The following is a 17,720-nucleotide window of genomic DNA, read 5'->3' as shown; positions in this document are numbered from 1 at the left end:
AACAGCCTTTGTATGATGGCATTTTAAACAGCCACTAAATTGTGACTTGTTTGTCTGTATCAAGTCTGAAATGTGTTGTGCTGGATTGAAACTTTAATGTGTTTAATACTGATCAAGACCTAATTAGAAACGGGAAGAGCAGCAGTATGCTACAAACTGACAGGACTAGCCCTGTGCAGTTCTGCTTTACAGTCTATGAGGTAATGTCTAAGCCTCAAGCACACTTCTTCAAGCAACTTGCTTAAACAGTAGCATGGCTTCATTTGGGATATCCTGAAGTTACTGCTTTCAGAACAGGTGCAGCCTCAAACCACAGCTGAACCTGGCTCCTGAATGAGTGTACTTGTACCTGTTTGATACATGCATTTGCAAACATGATATTTCATTCATGCTTTACATTTTCTTGGTGTACACTTGAAACAGGCTGTATACCTGAAAAGAATATTGTGTGAAAAAGCCCCCAATCCAAAAAGCTTCCCAGTAATTTAATGATATTGATCAGCGTTTAACCTTTTAAAAACGTCATGCATGCATAAAGTAGAATATGGTTACAATGTGCCAAGTAACTTGAGGGGAAAGAAAAATGTGAATTCTTAGTTTGTGGGAAATATCTAGACTACATCTCTGCATGAGAAATACTGTAGCTTCAATTCACAGCTCAGTAAGTGCATGAGGAGTTCCCCCATTCCCTTCGGTGGATGCAGTGGTGGCACTAGGAGAAAAAATGAGACAGGGCATAGATGGGCAACATGCATTTTTAGGTGGGTGAGCTATGTCCCACATGTTACGATTTCTGGAATAGAAAAGGGGAGGCAAGTTGAAGGCAGCTTGACACCCCCCACCCCACCCCTGACGGTCCCAGGGCCACCCTTCAGTGGATGTAGCACATGTAAAATAATAAGTATTTGGAGCTTGCTTCTCCTTTGAAGTGAATGGGGAATTATTTGTGTTGGAACTCCCATGATGTGCCCACTGGATCATACATTTCTGCAAAGAGCTTCTAGGTTGCAGTAAATTTCTAAAAGCATAATAATTTTGCTGCCTGAATGTAATGACTTTTTAAATATATACCTTCTAAGATGCAAAGTTCCGTGTTGTGGTGGTGGTGGTGGTGTTTGTTTTTTGCAATGCAGCCATACCAATAACTAAATATAAGCCTTATTTTGTGATGCTGCCCATTTCTCATGCAACACACATTTTGTATGCTTAGTGTTTTTACCCAAAGTTAAATACAGTCTCAGCATGGATCACAATTTATTTATATGTGCATCTATAGTCTAGATGTTGTTTTGATGGCAGCTAATGAATATTCTCTGTGTTCTTTTCAGATTGGCCAGTCTGAAGTTTACATCATCAGTCCCGATACCAAAAAAGTAGCAATTGAGAAAAGCTTTAAGGAAATTTCTTTTTGCTCTCAGGTATCAAGATTTTGATTCCTCCTTGGCTCTTTGTTGTTTGAGTGATTTATACCAATTACCACATGCATTTCTATTTTGGCAGGTATGCATCAACCTCTGATTGCTGTTTAGGTGATTTAATTACATAGTTGCTCTATTAAAGCTTTGATTGGTCTTTATAAAATTACAAAAGTACTACAAGTCCTCATGAAGTCCATACTGATAGTACTGTAATGTTTTCTGTTGCATGAGAAGGAGGCATGATCTGCCACAATTCCTCCTTCCCTGTGTTCCTCCTGAAAATATGCCCCAAGGGTCTCCCAACCCTCAGGGAAGGGGTTGAAAATCACACACCCTCCTCACACAATGAAAAACATGGCATAGACATGGCGTTAGACCAGATGTCATCCTCTTTCTAATTTTTCTACATAGAAGGATGATGGTGTTGTTAGCAGCACAAAATAACATCCTTTAAGACGCTCCATTGTTTTTGCTGCAACAGACTAACATGACTACCCTTTGGAAGCTGAATCTTTTAAGAGTTTCTAGAACAGGAATGAGTACTAGGTCTTGTTTCTGCCAACTCAGAGTTTCATATGTCAACATAACAAATAGGTTAATTAACATAACAAATATATTAATTCAGCAAATTTAAATGGATATATTAAAAATGTGGCTGGTAATACAAGATGATGGAACTATTTGTATAGTACTTTGGATTCTAATCTAGATCAAAAATGTAATATCTGGAGTAATGCATTTATATCAATTATTAATTTCATGAACAGTATATTGACTTCTCAGGGTGAGATTTGGCAAGTTATCTGAGATAAATAAGTATCAAGTAACATAATACAGAGTAGTATTTTTTAAAAATTGAATTAAATTCTCACCTGCTGCTTTGATCCTTGATGAATTTCAGGTACTTTAATTAAACAACCAAAATTTTATTTCACATAACATTTAGATTTGGTTTAGCATTAACATTTTTTGTGCGGTAAAATGAGTCTGGCTGTTTGTCTCACTATTGCAGCCTTGCAAATACGTCTATAAAGTTGCTAGCTTTCAAAAAATAGTATTAGCCTGCCTGCCTACATATGATTGTCATTTGTGACACACTGATACCCTAAAAGAAAAATACAGTAAACACACGCTCACACCTTCCTACCATTTTACAAAAGCTTCCTTTCTCAAGTGGTACCTTGGTAGTGGTTCTTATTCACCATTAGCGACCAGTGATTTACAAGTTTGATCTGTATGTATTCAAAGTCTATGGAAAGGATTTACTATTAAAGGACAGGAATCTCTTCGTATCAGTTTGTTCTGATAAATTCCATTACACAAAACTACGGCAAGTTTTCCTTCATATAAAACATGCTTACTAGGGATGCAGCCAATATCTGTGATTTTCTCTTTCCATAGACATATATTCACTTTTAAAGCCTGAGGAGCACTTTCCCTTAGTGTTTGAAGATGAAGGATTGGGAGGGGAAATGGGAAACTTGTTAACTGGAATACATCACTGTTCGTCTACAATTTAAGGTCTTAAGGGAAGAAAATAATGGAAACTAGCTTAACCCGCACAGAGCATCTGCACGCTTGTACTTGATTGCTCCTCTCACCCCAGAGCCCTCCTCACTCACAGCCCCCCTCACCTTAGAGATCTCTCCACCCTCACCTGAGCCACACTCCTGCTCGTCGTCGTCTATCCCGTTGCTTCTATCCCCCTCACCCCTCTTGGTCACTGCTCCATCCTTTTATTCCATCCCCCTCACCCCTCTTGTTCATGGCTGCAGCACCTATTGGCCAGGTTGCAGCCCCCTTCTCCAAAGACCTCCCCACCCTCACCCAAGCCCCACTCCTGATCATCCCCACAGGTGCAGCAGCGGTAGACCTGGCCCTTCCTCACTGCCACCATGACCGCTTGTTCCCCTTAGGCCTCTGACAGGCCTGGGCCCGTCCCTTGCCTGCCTGCCTCCGTCTGCCAACGGCCTTGGTAGCCCCAAACAGCAGCAGTGGCCCTTCCTTGCTGCCAATAGGCATTGCCATGGCCGCTTGTTCCCCTCAGGTCACTGACAGGCTTGAGCCTGTCCCTTGCCCTTCCTTCTTTCTCTCTTCCCCTCCCTTCTTTTTCCTCTTTCTCTCTCCCTTCCTGAGTTAACAGATCTTGTTTCTTCATCTAATTCACATAACAGCCATCTTTCCCTGAAGGGGCTCTTTCTTCCCTCATGACCCCTGTCTTTGCAGATCGCTGCCCACTATTTATCTGTCTGTCTATGAATGATTCCTCTCCTCTTAACCATCACAGACTCCTCCTCCCTATCTGCATATGGAATCCCCACTGCCCAATCACCATGGTGCTTCTGCTCTCATAGGCTCCTCCTCCCTATCTGCATATGGAATCCCACTGTCCGATCAGGTGCTTCTGCTTGCCAACTCCCACGAGAGTTGCCACATACAGGATTAGCCACGGGTATGCCTTAGAGAATTAGATATATAGATTAGATATTAAAGGTAAGATTAATAGATTTTGACAGCTAACCTTGGGGTGGGGAGGGGGGCAATCACACACCAGAGTAGGACAATACTTCTATTGGGACCAGTTAAAAAGTAAGTAGCAAGCTTTTGAGCTCTGCTTATGGAAGATGCTTCTGCCCAGTTCCTAGAGATTCTACCGTCCCTCAACAGCCATTGATACCACATCCCACTCTGTTGCTGAGAATCTCCAGCAGATTCTTTGAAGTGGCTTCTTTTAAATTGAGGATGAGGCAAGGAAATTATTTATTTATTTATTTATCACAATTATAACCTATTCTTCCTCCAGGGAGCCCAGAGCGGTACGCATGGTTATGTTTATCCTTGCAACAACCCTGTGAGGTAGATTAAGCTGAGAGAAAAGTAACTGGCCCAAAGTCACCTAGTGAATTTCATGGCTGAGTGGGGATTTGAACTTGGGTCTCCTGAGTCGTAGTGCCACTAACTACTACACCACACTGTATCTTCCACTTGCACCTTTGCATGACTGGTGTTATTGGCTGCAACCTCACTGAGTATATGTTTTGAGCAAGGTGTGGGTGTGGGTGTGGGTGTGGCAGGGGCTTGTCCAAAGCATGGAGCCCACTAATTCCACTGAGCATAGAATCATTTCATGCAACAAAGCTCCACAGAAATTTGGTTTCTGCAGAATACCTTGAATTATAACTGTCTTGTCCTATGAATCCCAGAAATTTCCTTTCTGAAAGAAATTTGTTAGAGTAGAAAAGCTACTTCCTTTGTCAACAAAAAGCCATGAGTCAGCACTTGGAGACATGCCCTCAAAGTCAAATTTTGTCTTTCTCAGACCAGCAGGAAATAAATTCCAAATGTAATGACCCAACTCTTTCTCCCAGTCAACTTAATTGCTAAACTAGTGGCATCCAGTGGGGAAAAATGATACACAAGCTGCTGTTCACTGTCTCTGAAGAAAGAGGGCACATGTTGCCACACTCTGCATCCTTCCTTGGAGACTAGCCACAGAATCTGTTTCCGTGGTGACTGTTGGCAATGACTCTTTACTCTGCTTTAGGCTGCAGCATGGAAAAATAATTGCTTTGCTTCCTCCTTCTATTCAATTCCCTATCCTGTTCTTAAAGCCAGCTCTAAGAAACATATTCTTAGTCCATATAAACTTTTTTTAAAAAAAATATGGATCTCCAAATGAAAACCAGGCTCTGTGAAAAGCACCATTGTATGAAACCTTAAAAAGCACAAGCTTAGTAGAAATTAAAACTGGAAAAAATATTTGAGAAATTAAGATTCATAAAGCTATCTTACTAATGCCTCATGCATATCGTTCAGTTCAATTTTATATTGGTCTCTGACCAGCAATACAAAGTAAACAGATAAAACTTTAAACATGAATAACAATTCATCCTAAAGTATAACAATTGGATTAGGTATTAGAGTCAGTCTGATTCTATTGGGCACCACACAAAAGTTGTCTACATTATATGTAATGTCAGAGTCATGATCTGCAAGAGGAAAACAAATTAAAAAAAAAAATCTGAATGGTCTGGAAATTTTTTTAGTAAAGGAGCTATAAGAGAAATACAAGAATCTCAATAAAAAGTACAGTATAATCAAACATGAGCTATAGACTCAAGTGCTCTGTCTCCACATGGGCATACCCATTCCTCATAAGGAATCTGCTTAAATCTACCCTTTGGAACTGCTGATGGGAGAGCGCATTAAAACGTGCCAAAAACATTATTCTATACTTAAGCACTGTTAACGTGCTAAGGTACTTGCTAGTTTGGATTTATGTATTTGGTTCTCTAGGCAAAACTTATTTTTAACAAAACTTAGATCGTTTTGGCATATGATATATAGGAGCCTTTGTTTGAGGGCTAACTTGGCACGTTCACAGCCCCACACTATCAATAGCTCAGGAGAGAATCCAAGTAAATAGAATTTCCCCCCAGAGATTGTAGGCTGCTCTCCATGGGTGGGTTGTGTTTCAGTCATGCTTGAAGCAGACAGGAACTAGTTAGATTGTGATGCTTGCTTCTTTCGCCAGAGGGCACCAGTCGCCAGTTTTGTTCCTGTCTTGCTCGAGGCAGCAACTCCAGACAGAGAGCTCAGCATTTTTAAAAGATAAGAGGCCTATTTCTTCACTTTGCTTTCTTCCCAGCTTTCTGTTTCTCTCCTTCCCCCTCCAAGATTGTGCAAGGGTGGGAAGGGAGCTGTATCAATTCGGACCTAATCTAAACATAACCAAATTATCTTTTAAAGTTCCTAATCAGCAGATTCGAAAAGTTCGCTTTTTGAATTGTTTGAATCCCCTCCCCCTTGGTTTCTTATGGATCTCTCCCATACAGGGGACATGCTCCAGGGTTTCCTCTCAGAGGGCCCCCTATCTGAGGGCAGGGACAATTTACAACAAAAATGCTCCACAGAGCTCCCAATATGACCTAGATCAGCCTCTCCTTCAGGACCTCCCTCCACCGCAGCAGCAGAATCTGTACCAGGCAAGAATGCCCTGAAGAAAAAGGTTTGTGCACAGAAGCCTCCGTGGTGCCTCCCCCTACTCCTGAGGAAATCGGGGAGATGCCATGGGAAAACATTGACATAGACCACTCTACCCCTGCCTTGGGAAATAACGAGGTGCTCCCGCCTCCAGCCATGCTGGTGCCGGCCAGCCCTCCGCCTCTAGCTCCAGCAGTTCTGGCATTACTGTTCCCCTCCCTCCCAATGGAGCAACCGGACCGCTGTGAAAAGCCTGCTCCGGGGCCAAGCGCGCTGTTTGTTGCTTTCCATCCTACCTCACAGTGCTCCAAAGCAACAAAATCAGTTTCCACACTTGGTACACCTGCTTCTAAATGTAAAATCACTTTAGGCACACAGCAAAACAATTGAAATAGGTTCTTGGAACCTTTGTTTGGGTTATTTTTAAGGCTACAAAATTGGATTATAAGGTGATCTGGGCACCCTATAGGAGATGATATAGGAGCTTTAGCTTTGTATAGTTTGATAGCAGCTGGGATAAACTGTACACCTCTAGTCTGAAAAAGCCAAGTTTGCTGAAATACTACTTTGGGCATTTTGAATTACAAACTCTTTATGCTGCTTTTAAAGTGCCTTTTGCTTGGATAACTACCCTTAAATTTTTAAAGCAGTCAACTTGCTCCATTTTAAAGCTGTCAGTAGTCTAATTAAACTTCTTAGGGGACTTTTGCAAACATGATTTTAGTTTTTGGTAATTAACCGTTACCTGCAAGGAATCTTTTCTGCAGTAGCATGTAAGAGCCTGCAATGCTTTTCTTAACCCAACAGGGTACAGGGATAAAATCACAGTAGCATCTGTGTAAAGGAACACAGATATATGCTTAGATGCAAATTTTGGAGGGTGGAGTTATAAATTACTTAGCCTCTCCACCAAAGGGTTTATATTAAAAATTGAACAAAAGTGGGGCTAAAATACAACCCTGCCTTACACCTTGGTAAGAATCTCTTCTGGAAGCTGTCTGTGTGCATTGCTTCTAACTCGCAAGGGAGTGTTCTCATACAATTTGTAAATAAGAAGCAGCAATTTCTGATCATTCTTAAATGGTTTCTGCTGAAATTCCTTTGTTAAGGAATTAAATGTCAGTGGTTCCAAATTATATGCTGGTAGCAATTAGTTCAAAATGTCAATTATGTATTTGCAATTCAGATACAGTTTGAAATATGCTGCAGCTCCTTTTGATAAGAGCTTGTTTTCTTGGGAAGCCACCGTCTTTAGATATATTTCTCCAAGGCGTACCCATCGCTAATCCCATGTTGTGGCAGCTCTTGCGAGAGTTTGCAAACAGCTGCCTGGATCGTGATGGGGACGGGGTGTGAAAATGGTGGCGGCACCTGGGCAGGCGGTGGGGGGGGGGAGCACCAGCCAGTGAGGGAAAGCGCGGCTGGTGGGCGAGGAGGAAGGCTGGCGAGGGGAAAGCGCTGCTGGTGAGGCGGGAGGGAAAGCACTGCTGGCAGGCGGGGAAGGAAAGAGGACTGAGAGGGGGAGAACGGACTGGGGCTGAAAGGAGGGGGGGAATGAAGATGAGGAGGAGAGACAGGGAGAACTAGGGGTGCAGATGCTCTGCACTGGATCAGCTAGTATTATTTTTTTATTATTTTTTGCTGCTTTTCAACAACACATTCTTAAAGCAGTTTACATATCAACAATTGAGAATGAGATTATCTGACCTATGACTTATGCCCTAGTGTCAGATTTGTGTGTATGAGGCTGATGTAGCTTGTGTTTATGGTTAGGGGTGCCCACGATTGTGAACTCTTTGGGGACTGGGAGCCATTTTATTTGTTTATATCTATGTAAACCACTTTGGGAACTTCAGTTGAAAAGTGGTATATAAATATTGGCAAATTCAAATAAGCAGCTAGTTTGGACTAGGTAGTTGAAGTCCAGATAAATCCGGCTCAGATTAAGCTCTTCACACACTTTTAAACTTTCCAAAGGGAGAGGTCTTAATAGGTTCCTATGTCTGTGTCTTCCTTTAATAAGATTGCATTTACAGCCCAATACAAACCAAATTCATAGCACCTGAGAGGAGTTTGGGGTGTTGTTTTGCCAATCTGCTATCTTGTTCTTCTGCATCTTCTCCATCCTGATACTACCCTGTATCTTCTCCATCCTGATTATTATTACTATTTTCTTATTTGTTTTATATTGTTGTATTGCTGGTCTACGACCGAAATAAAGTTTTACTACTAATAAAGTTTTACGACTACTTCCCTCAACATTCCTTATCTTGTTTGGGGTTTCCTAGTTTTTTTGTTGTTTTTGAAAATCATGCCTAAAGTATATATTTTTTCTGAGCTTGTGATTCCAAGACTGATTTTTCATTTAGGTGGTAAAACTGTATCTGTGTTGCTGTGGGACTTTCATGTCTGGATGCTCCTCCAGACAAAGAAATCCCTCAATATTCAAAACAAAACAAAACAAAAAACAAACCCTGGATGCATTGTTTCTAGCTTGGACTTTTCCTTGCCATCTCATTTTCTTTGTACTGTTTTTTTTTTTTTTTTTTTTTGCATAAACGCTGTGGCACATGCGTTTTAAAAAGTTGTTTTAAGGCACCTGTGGAGTTTACGCCGATGCAGCGCTTATGTGAGAAAAGGAGGCAGAGGCACAGCAGGGCGAGCATGGCCATTTGGGGGCATTTTGGCCAATAGAGCCTCAAAGCTATGGAGGAGGAGGAGGAGGAGTGGTGGTGACATCAGTTGGCCATTTTTATTTAATTGGTAATTGGCTTGGTTTAGTCATGTCGTTTACGCCGATGCAGCATTTACGATTTTTTTAAAGAATTTCCAGCCTTTTCCCCTCAGTGTGGCATTTACACTTATGTGGTGTCTCTACCAGAAAACACAGTACCAGAAATGATTTGTTAGTTTTGTTTTGGAGGAACGCTGAGCCATATGTGAGCCTCCATCTACTGTCTGAAGTGGTGCAGCCCCGACACAGTATTACTTCCTCAGCGAAAACTAGGTTTATCTCTACAGAGGTTTTGGATGCAACTCTACACCAGTGATCGTCATTATTTTTTTGAGCTACTCTGGCCCCCAAACCCCCCTGCAATGTAAGAGCTTGCACTTTTCCCAGCATGGGGAAGGGGTGGCTTTAAGAGATACAGAGCCCCTCAAACCTCAAACAACCTCAAACAACCCTCAAACCTCAAACAACATCATTCTAGGATGTGCGCACAGAGCATCGGGAGATGTAGTCCTTCCCAGCACTTTCCCCATAGAACTCTAAAGTACACTTCTCACTTCTCCATGCACATCTTGCAAGATGGCACTGGGGGTTGACAGGACCCCTATTTCGCATAAAGGAGCCCCTTTGGTGCTGGGCACAGCACTGCACAGTAAGAATTATTGTTTCTGTGTGGTGCCAGTGGGGCTGTATGTAGTAGTCTACTTTGGCCAATGCTTTGCCCATAAGCAATTAATAATCAGTTAATAAGGGAGCTATCTGAGCCACCACTGGCTCCCTGGTTTTGCAGTGCAGAGCATTGCTCTGACTATGGGGTAGGGATCCTGCCCTTTGAACTGAAAGGAGACTGTGCCAGTCTTCCCTTTTCATGCTCTGCACTGTGCTGAGCTGTTTCATCTTTCTGCAGATCTTTCTGTCACTTGCTAGATAACCCCTGAAAAGCTTGCAGGTGGACAGCCTGCAAGAACTGTTACCACCATGATGGCCAGTGTCTGCTGCCTTCCAATCCCATCGCACTGTCAGTGTCGTGATCAGGCTCTTAAAATGCTGGAACTGCTCTGATCCACATATGCATTGCTATGAAAGTGCAAAATCTGCACCACAGTGGCAGCGGAATTGTTCTTCCTGGACACTTTCCAGACTAGCTGCTGGAACAGCAGCAAAATGCCTCCATTCAGGCAAGTTGCATTGAAAACGTAAACAGCAGGGGGAGTAGTCTCGCAGCAACTAGGTTGTCTAACCTGCCTCACAGGGTTGTTGTGAGGAGAAACATAACTATGTACCCTGCTCTGGGCTCCTTGGAGGAATAGCAGAATGTAAATGTAAAAATAAATAAATAAACTAATAACCCAAAAAACCCAACAATGTCCTTACGCCAGATATACAACGTCCTAGCTCTGTATCACAGCGATTAAATTCGAGACAAGGCATTGGCAATGTGAACAGCATCCTACTGTCCAGGTAGGGACTGCAGTGTCACAAAGCAGGAAGTGTGAAAGCACACATCTGAGATCTGACGTGACCCCGTTGCTGGGTCTAATCTGGAAAGCTTCCTTGTTCTATGAGCTTTGCAAAGTTAGGAAGACATCTCTCCCACACGATAGCAAGAGCAAAAAACCCCAAACCTGGCTTGCACTTCAAAAAATATCTGGCTTCAAGGACTTCCTTTGTGACAACTAACTAAGGGGTAAATTTTGGGGAGGTCGGGCAGTTGGGGGGCGGGGGGGAGGAGTTGATCAGCTTTGCATTTGCCAGGTTCTCTAAACGATATACTGGCATCAAATTGTGAAGGATTTGGGCTTCTGTATTGACATTCCTTGTGTTTCTCTGTGTGTGCTGAAAGGTAGCATTCTGATTATGTTGAAACTGTGCAGTTTACATTCCTTTTGGATGACTTGCTTGCTACACTATCTCTTGAAAATGTTGTCTTTTAAGCAGTAATGCTCCCAGTTTTTGGTTGTATGGGAGCAAGGTAGGAGGAAAAGCTACCCAGGTTTTCCTTCTACCTTGGTTTCACACAATCACTTCTATTAAGGTTTTCCTCCTACCTTGCTCCCACACAACCAAAAACTGGGAGCACACACAGAGCTCCCAAACCCGGGTAGAACACGGGTTTTGATTGTGTGCATGACCTCAGAGTGAAATCTGTGAATATTTCCACAGAAAAGAATAAGGTGTGAGTAAATTTAATTTGGACTGTGGAGTATTCAATCCCAACACTAACCTGCCCATTCCTAACTCCAACCCTCCCATTCCCGTTCTCCAGGTCCTCTCCCACTGCAACTGTAGACTATAAGAATTGCTTCTTTGCTTGATGCTTTTTCTGGTGAATATGTTGTTTTGGCACATGCCCTTAATATAAGATGATGAAGCTGATAGAAGAGGGTGCTATGGCCTTGGTTTGTATTTAGAGTGTTAGAATTGTCTTATGGCAATAGTCTTCCTTAGCCAATAGCCTTCTCCTTGCCCAACAATTTGGAGTGGAAGAACAAAAAGGCAGGAAGAAGAGCTCTGATAAAACTTTAGAGTTTATAAGAACTTGCATGAATAATGGATACATTGCTTCTCTTCTTAATTATGATAAAAATGAATGTTTTGTTCAATATTGTTCAGAAAAAAATGAATGAGTGTTCAATACTCTGTTAATTAATGGATTTAAAAGCTGGTGGTGAAGGTGTGGAAAAAGAATGATCTGATACTCTTTTTCATGAAATGAATTTGTTTGTACACATTTCTCCTGTCAGAGAGAGGGAAAGTATGTAGGTGAGGATGGGCCCCTCCTAAAACTTCTCTGTGGTGACTCATCTATGTGGCTTTTCAGTACACAGAAGTGGAGCCCAAAGGGATGCCTATGACATTTATGCAAAGATTTATGCAAGTGTGCACATGTCCAAAATGAAAAAACAAGTATAGCTGAATACATATCTTAAAAGCATTTCTCCACCAAAGATGTCATCTTAAAATGTGACTGTTCATGCCTCCTATTGTAGCTTTAATTTTCAACTAATATTGCTGCATGTTCCCCACTTTCTTGAGTGATGAGACATTCAGGGGCAGTGCTTGGTTCCCTTGGATGTTAGATCACTGAAGACTTAAGGTGTTGTTGTAATACTCAGTCTATTTACGAATAGGAACATTTGCCTTTTGCCTCCGTTGATGTTCTAACAGGTAGTAGGAACGTCAGCTTTTCAGAATGAGGTCTTGCACACCAAAGTGCTTCTAGCTTTCAGCTAACTTACAGTGCCATTGTTTGCATGTTCTCTCTCTCTCTCTCTTTCTCCTATTCAAGATTTGCTGTATTGTTCACACATTCACCTCTTACATCAGCGCCTTCCTATTGGTCAACTGGAATAGGGGAATCTCGGCTATCTCTTAAGCTTTAGCAGCCAACCACTGAGAACTTTTAAGCTTTAGCAGCCATTAACCAACTATTTTACTTTGCACACCTGACACGGAATTGGCATGTCACCATGTTATTTACCATAAGCTGAGTAATTATCTGTTTTTATAGCCAACCTTTCTGAACATGGTTAAGTTTATATAATTATTTTTGTTTCAGGGAATTAGACATGTGGATCACTTTGGATTTATCTGTAGAGAATCTTCAGAGAATGGAGGCTTCCATTTTGTTTGTTATGTGTTTCAGTGTACAGATGAAGCCCTGGTAAGAGATCTTTGTTTAAAAAGAGGAGGTACAGGAAAAGGAATGACACATGCAGCTTTGCTGATGATTACAAAAGAACAAAAACGACTTACCAACAAACAGTTTTTCAGTCCACTCACCTGCACAAAGTTTATGGCAGCTTGGGTGATGTAGTCTGGCTAATTAATGGCATTGAAGGAGGTTTTTACAGTAACAACTATTCTGTATTCTGGGTTTTTTATGATAAGAAAAAAGTAATTGTTCATAATATTGAATTCTGACTCTTGCTTAAATGAACATTAAACCAATCTATGTGATCATTTTAGCATGTTGAGATGTATATTACTGGGCAAACAAATCTGCAGAAAGAGGATCACCTGATTGCTTTACCATACTATTACCAGATTGTAATTGCTGTATGATTGCTTAACCTACTTTTGGAACATCTGTGGAGTTTTGGTGAACAGATGGCTATAGATTCAGCAGTCGCCACTCACCTGTGTAGCCTACATCTTATTAAAAGAATCATTAATATACATAATAAGGAAATCTTTTTCAGAATTTTGTACTCATGAATTTTCACTTCTATATATGGCTAACAGCAGCTTCCTGCTGTTGTTTGGGTTGAGACCATGCTTCAGTGAGTGTTTTAGAATCTACTTCTTATGCAGTGGCCACAATTCAAATTGCATCCCCCTGTGGCTGCTTTTGGGCAAAAATAATTAAAAAAAAATAAAATCCAAACATGGACCTTCCCATGTCATGTCTAGTTTAGCCCTAAATCATTATGTAATACACTAATTTTATGTAATGTAGAGAAGAGCTCTGAAGGTGAGACAAATATATTTTATGGTAGTTACCAAGCAATTACGGGGCTATTCAAATTAGATTTTATTGTTACACTTTATTGATAGGCAAGCTGCCTAGTGCATAAGATGGGTAACTTAAAATAAATTCTAATTGCTTCTAAAAGTAATGCTTTTAAAAAATTATTAGGCCAATAGGAATTAAGTTAGCTAACACTCGTCCTAGCACTCTCTGATATTAATGCTCTAATGTTTTTTTAAAAAGTAAATGGTTATTCTTCAGGCTTGATCTTCTTTGCCCTAGGTTGATGAGATCATGATGACTTTGAAACAGGCTTTCACAGTAGCTGCTGTACAACAAACTGCCAAAGCACAATTCCATCTCTGTGAAGGGTGCCCCATGCAGAGCCTGCATAGACTCTGTGAAAAGATAGAAGGTAGGAATGATGCAGTTTAATATATGTTCTCTTTTTAAAAATGTTTCATTTTCTGAGTTATTGCTAAGGAGGCATTCAGGAATGAAGTACCTTGTTTAATTTTTTTAAAAAAATAATTCTGCTGCTTGAGCAGTATTTAAGAAATTTAGAGAGAAGTCTTTACCAGACAAATACTAATGAATTATGAGATCTAAACAGAAAAAGAAAGACAAAAATCCCAATGTTTCAGAACTATCATTCTGTCTTTGCTTTAAACAGATTCTCTGGGCATGCAATGTACTGGGTGGGAAAACAAGGGAAAGGAACATATGGGCCAGGATTGGGTGCATTAAAAAAACAGAACTCAAACCCATATCCTCCAAGACCAATTATCAGCCCATCGGGTCCTTTAAACTACAAGGGAGACTGCTGAATGCTTGCTTTAAGGTAAAGTGCGCCATCAAGTCGATTTCGACTCCTGGCGCCCACAGAGCCCTGTGGTTTTATTTTGGTAGAATACACGAGCGGTTGACTATTGCCTTCTCCCACTCAGTATGAGATGATGTCTTTCAGCATCTTTCTATATTATTATTATTATTTCTTGTTTACACAGTCAGACAGGTGTTATTGACTGGCTTGTTTTATCCAGACATTGAGTCCTTCTCAAGAACCTGGGATGGCTGAATTTTATCATCAATACTGTTGGTGGTGATGGTTGTTATTGATTCAATTTCTATACCACCCTTCCAAAAATGGCTCAGGGTAGTTTACACAGAGAAATAATACATAAATAAGATGGATCCCTGTCCCCAAAGAGCTCACAATCTATTGCTGCGGCCAATAAGTGAACCCTGAATTCCGGAGGAGATATGAACTAAAAACAGAGTGTGAAAAACTTCCAGGTGACAGCAATCTTACAAACTCCCAGGGTGTGGCAACTGCCTGGTTGTTTTACATGCTGACTTCTGGATTCTTATCCAAGACCCTTGAATGTGAAAGCAAGTCATCTGAACTTGTTAGGTCATGGTTGCTAATGCTTCCTAGACTTCCCTTTGCTGCTGTTTTGTCTTTTAGGTGGAAGAGTCTTTCTCTCACGGTCAGCTTTTGATTTAATTTTGCTAATTGGTCATAGTATCTGCTTAGAAGATTTTAATTAGATGTACCAAGCTTTGTGGACAAGTGAACTTATCAAAAATACATTTTGTTTGTTCTGTTTGTTTGTTACCTACTAGGGTTGCATCCCTCTAAAATTAAACTAGAACTTCAAAAACATTTAACAGTGCTGAACAACCAGGAGCAGGCCTCAATCTTTGAGGAAGTTCAGGTAACTTGACAGATATTTATCTTGTGGGAGGTGGAATTTACAATACTATACTTGTGGTGTTCTCCTAGTTGCAAAATTTCCATTGAATAAGCAAGATTTGAATAATCTTGCATCATTAAATGATGACTTGTAAACTTTATGTGGCAGCAAAACGCTATATCAAGATCAGGGCTGATAAAAAACAATGGCTTAAAAAATCATATTTTAAAAATATTAACTGATTTTTTTTAAGATTTAGATTTGAATTGGATTTTAATTCTTACCAAAAAAACCAATTCATTATAAAAGAACCTAGGTCGAAGATATAATCATCATGAATATTAATCATAACTGCTGATTATATTCTATGAACATATTCTATGAGCAGTAAATAGGGATGAGAGATAACAGACCTGATCAATCCTATTCTGCAGGTGATGTACATACAGCGTGCATACACATGCATGCACACACAGTCAAGCCCTTGCCTCCCACACCACCCAAGTGCAAAGACAAAGGAGATCAATGAATGAATAGAGGTTTTGGAGGGATGGAGTAGACCTGAGCAAGGAGGAGTTATTATAAATGCAAAGAATGGTGGTGGGGGGAATGAACAAAACATATTTATTCAATTCTAAGATAACATTATTGGAGTGTATCCTCCATTGTAGATGGGAAACGCTCGTTAATCATGGCAGCAGGCTGTAAAAGAGGCCCCATTTGGGAATGAATGAAGTTTCTGTGGGTAGGGCAGACATGTGTATGAAATGCAAGAAATGTAAGGCCTGGTTGCCCAAATGAAACGGCATTATGAGAATTGTGTACCTATTACCTAGAATGTTTACCTTCATTCTAAAAATGAAACCTACATTTATCTCTGAATATATATTAAGGTTATATTAGACAACAAGAATGTACTTTTACTAGAAATGGTGATTTTCCTGACTAGTGATTTAAATAATTAAAATTGGGTCAACTTGGTGTTGGCTACTAGTTTGGATGGCTTTAAGAGGGATTTAGATAACTTCATGGAGGAGAGGTCTATTAATGGCTACTAGTCATTGGGCTATAGGCCACCTCCAGCCTCAGAGGCAGGATGCCTCTGAATACCAGTTACAGGTGAGTAACAGCAGGAGGGAGGGCATGCCCTCCCTCCTGCCTGTAGGCTTCCTGTGGCATCTGGTGGGCCACTGTGCGAAACAGAATTCTGGACTAGATGGGCTTTGGGCCTGATTCAGCAGGGCTGTCCTTATGTTCTTATGAGTCTTTCTGTGAAGTGATTTAAATTGAATCTGGTACTTTATTAATAATTAGGGAGGTTATTTATGAAGGCAATAGATGTGTAGCTACTGGGAGTTGATTTTGTTTTCATGGCAATAAAATGTTTTTTGATGACAGACATAGGCTGGGAATTTGATCAAAACAGTATTGCATGCTTTCACAATCTATACATTGGCCAGGATCTAAAGAACTTTTCAACAATTTTGTAAGGGACTTTGTAAGGCCTGGTAGGGTTCTTAACACTTGTTTTTCTTGAACAGTAGTTACTTCTCTGTCCCAGCCCATGACTTATGAAAAGCTCCTCACTAGACCCAAAGCAGCTCTTTGACTCCTGGCTGCCATCTCTGTTGTAGCAGTACCCTAAAAATCTCAACTAGGTTGTTGTATATCATGAATTGATAAGGCAACTTCAAGTTTGGCTAAGATCAAGTGAAGAATGTTGCTGTTCAAATACTGAGAGATCTCCTTTCTATTTGGTTTATACCCACTTGTATCTTCATCTCATATTAACTTCTCTTACACATTGTAGAGTGCTTCTCTCAGCCTCCTTTTTTGCAAGTTGATTGTGATTTTTTAAATTCTGTGGCCATCTAGTGGTGGTGCATGATACAAGCTGAAATATTGCAACTAAAGGTATGGGGCACTTTTGGATGGATAAAATGTAAATACTGTCCTCCTTCCTTTTACAGAAAGTAAGACCAAGAAATGAACAGAAGGAGAATGAATTAATAATTTCTGTACTAAGAAATATGTATGAAGAAAAACAGAAAGATCACATTCACATTGGCGAAACTAAGCAGGTATATAATTGGGACCACTTCCTTTTCCATTCTTATCTCATGGTAAAAGATGAGAGACCTGAGCATTTGCATATGAGAGGTGATCTGCACATTCGCAAAAAGCATGTGGTACAGCCACATATTTGAATGCTACTCAATTTAAAAGGCATGTGGTACACTGGGTATTTGAATGCTACTCCATATAATTCTCCCTGCACATGGAAAACTAGTATGTCAAGGAAAAGGGTAGGCTACATATATTTTAACCAGGCTATCTTTCAGCCAGCAAGGAGTTTAGTATTCCAATAGACTAGTTTGATACTGACCAACTGCTAGTTATCGCTGTTTGTTGTGAGTAAA

The 17,720-nt window shown here is 40.6% G+C and overlaps 1 protein-coding gene across 13 annotated transcripts in view; it reads left to right on the top strand.

Moving 5' to 3' along the window:
* Positions 1 to 17,720, top strand: part of TBC1D1 (TBC1 domain family member 1) — a 161,936-nt gene that overhangs the window by 91,133 nt on the left and 53,083 nt on the right. For all 13 annotated transcript variants that reach the window (XM_053253929.1, XM_053253932.1, XM_053253933.1 and 10 more), the window contains 5 exons: positions 1,329 to 1,418; positions 12,692 to 12,796; positions 13,886 to 14,018; positions 15,230 to 15,321; positions 17,271 to 17,381. In XM_053253929.1, coding sequence (XP_053109904.1) covers positions 1,329 to 1,418; positions 12,692 to 12,796; positions 13,886 to 14,018; positions 15,230 to 15,321; positions 17,271 to 17,381 — 531 coding nt within the window. The remainder of the gene's footprint in view (positions 1 to 1,328; positions 1,419 to 12,691; positions 12,797 to 13,885; positions 14,019 to 15,229; positions 15,322 to 17,270; positions 17,382 to 17,720) is intronic.

The sequence above is a fragment of the Hemicordylus capensis genome, chromosome 5, assembly GCF_027244095.1.
Source record: "Hemicordylus capensis ecotype Gifberg chromosome 5, rHemCap1.1.pri, whole genome shotgun sequence".
Classification (NCBI taxonomy): Eukaryota; Metazoa; Chordata; class Lepidosauria; order Squamata; family Cordylidae; genus Hemicordylus; species Hemicordylus capensis.
This window is presented reverse-complemented; position numbering and strand designations above follow the sequence as displayed.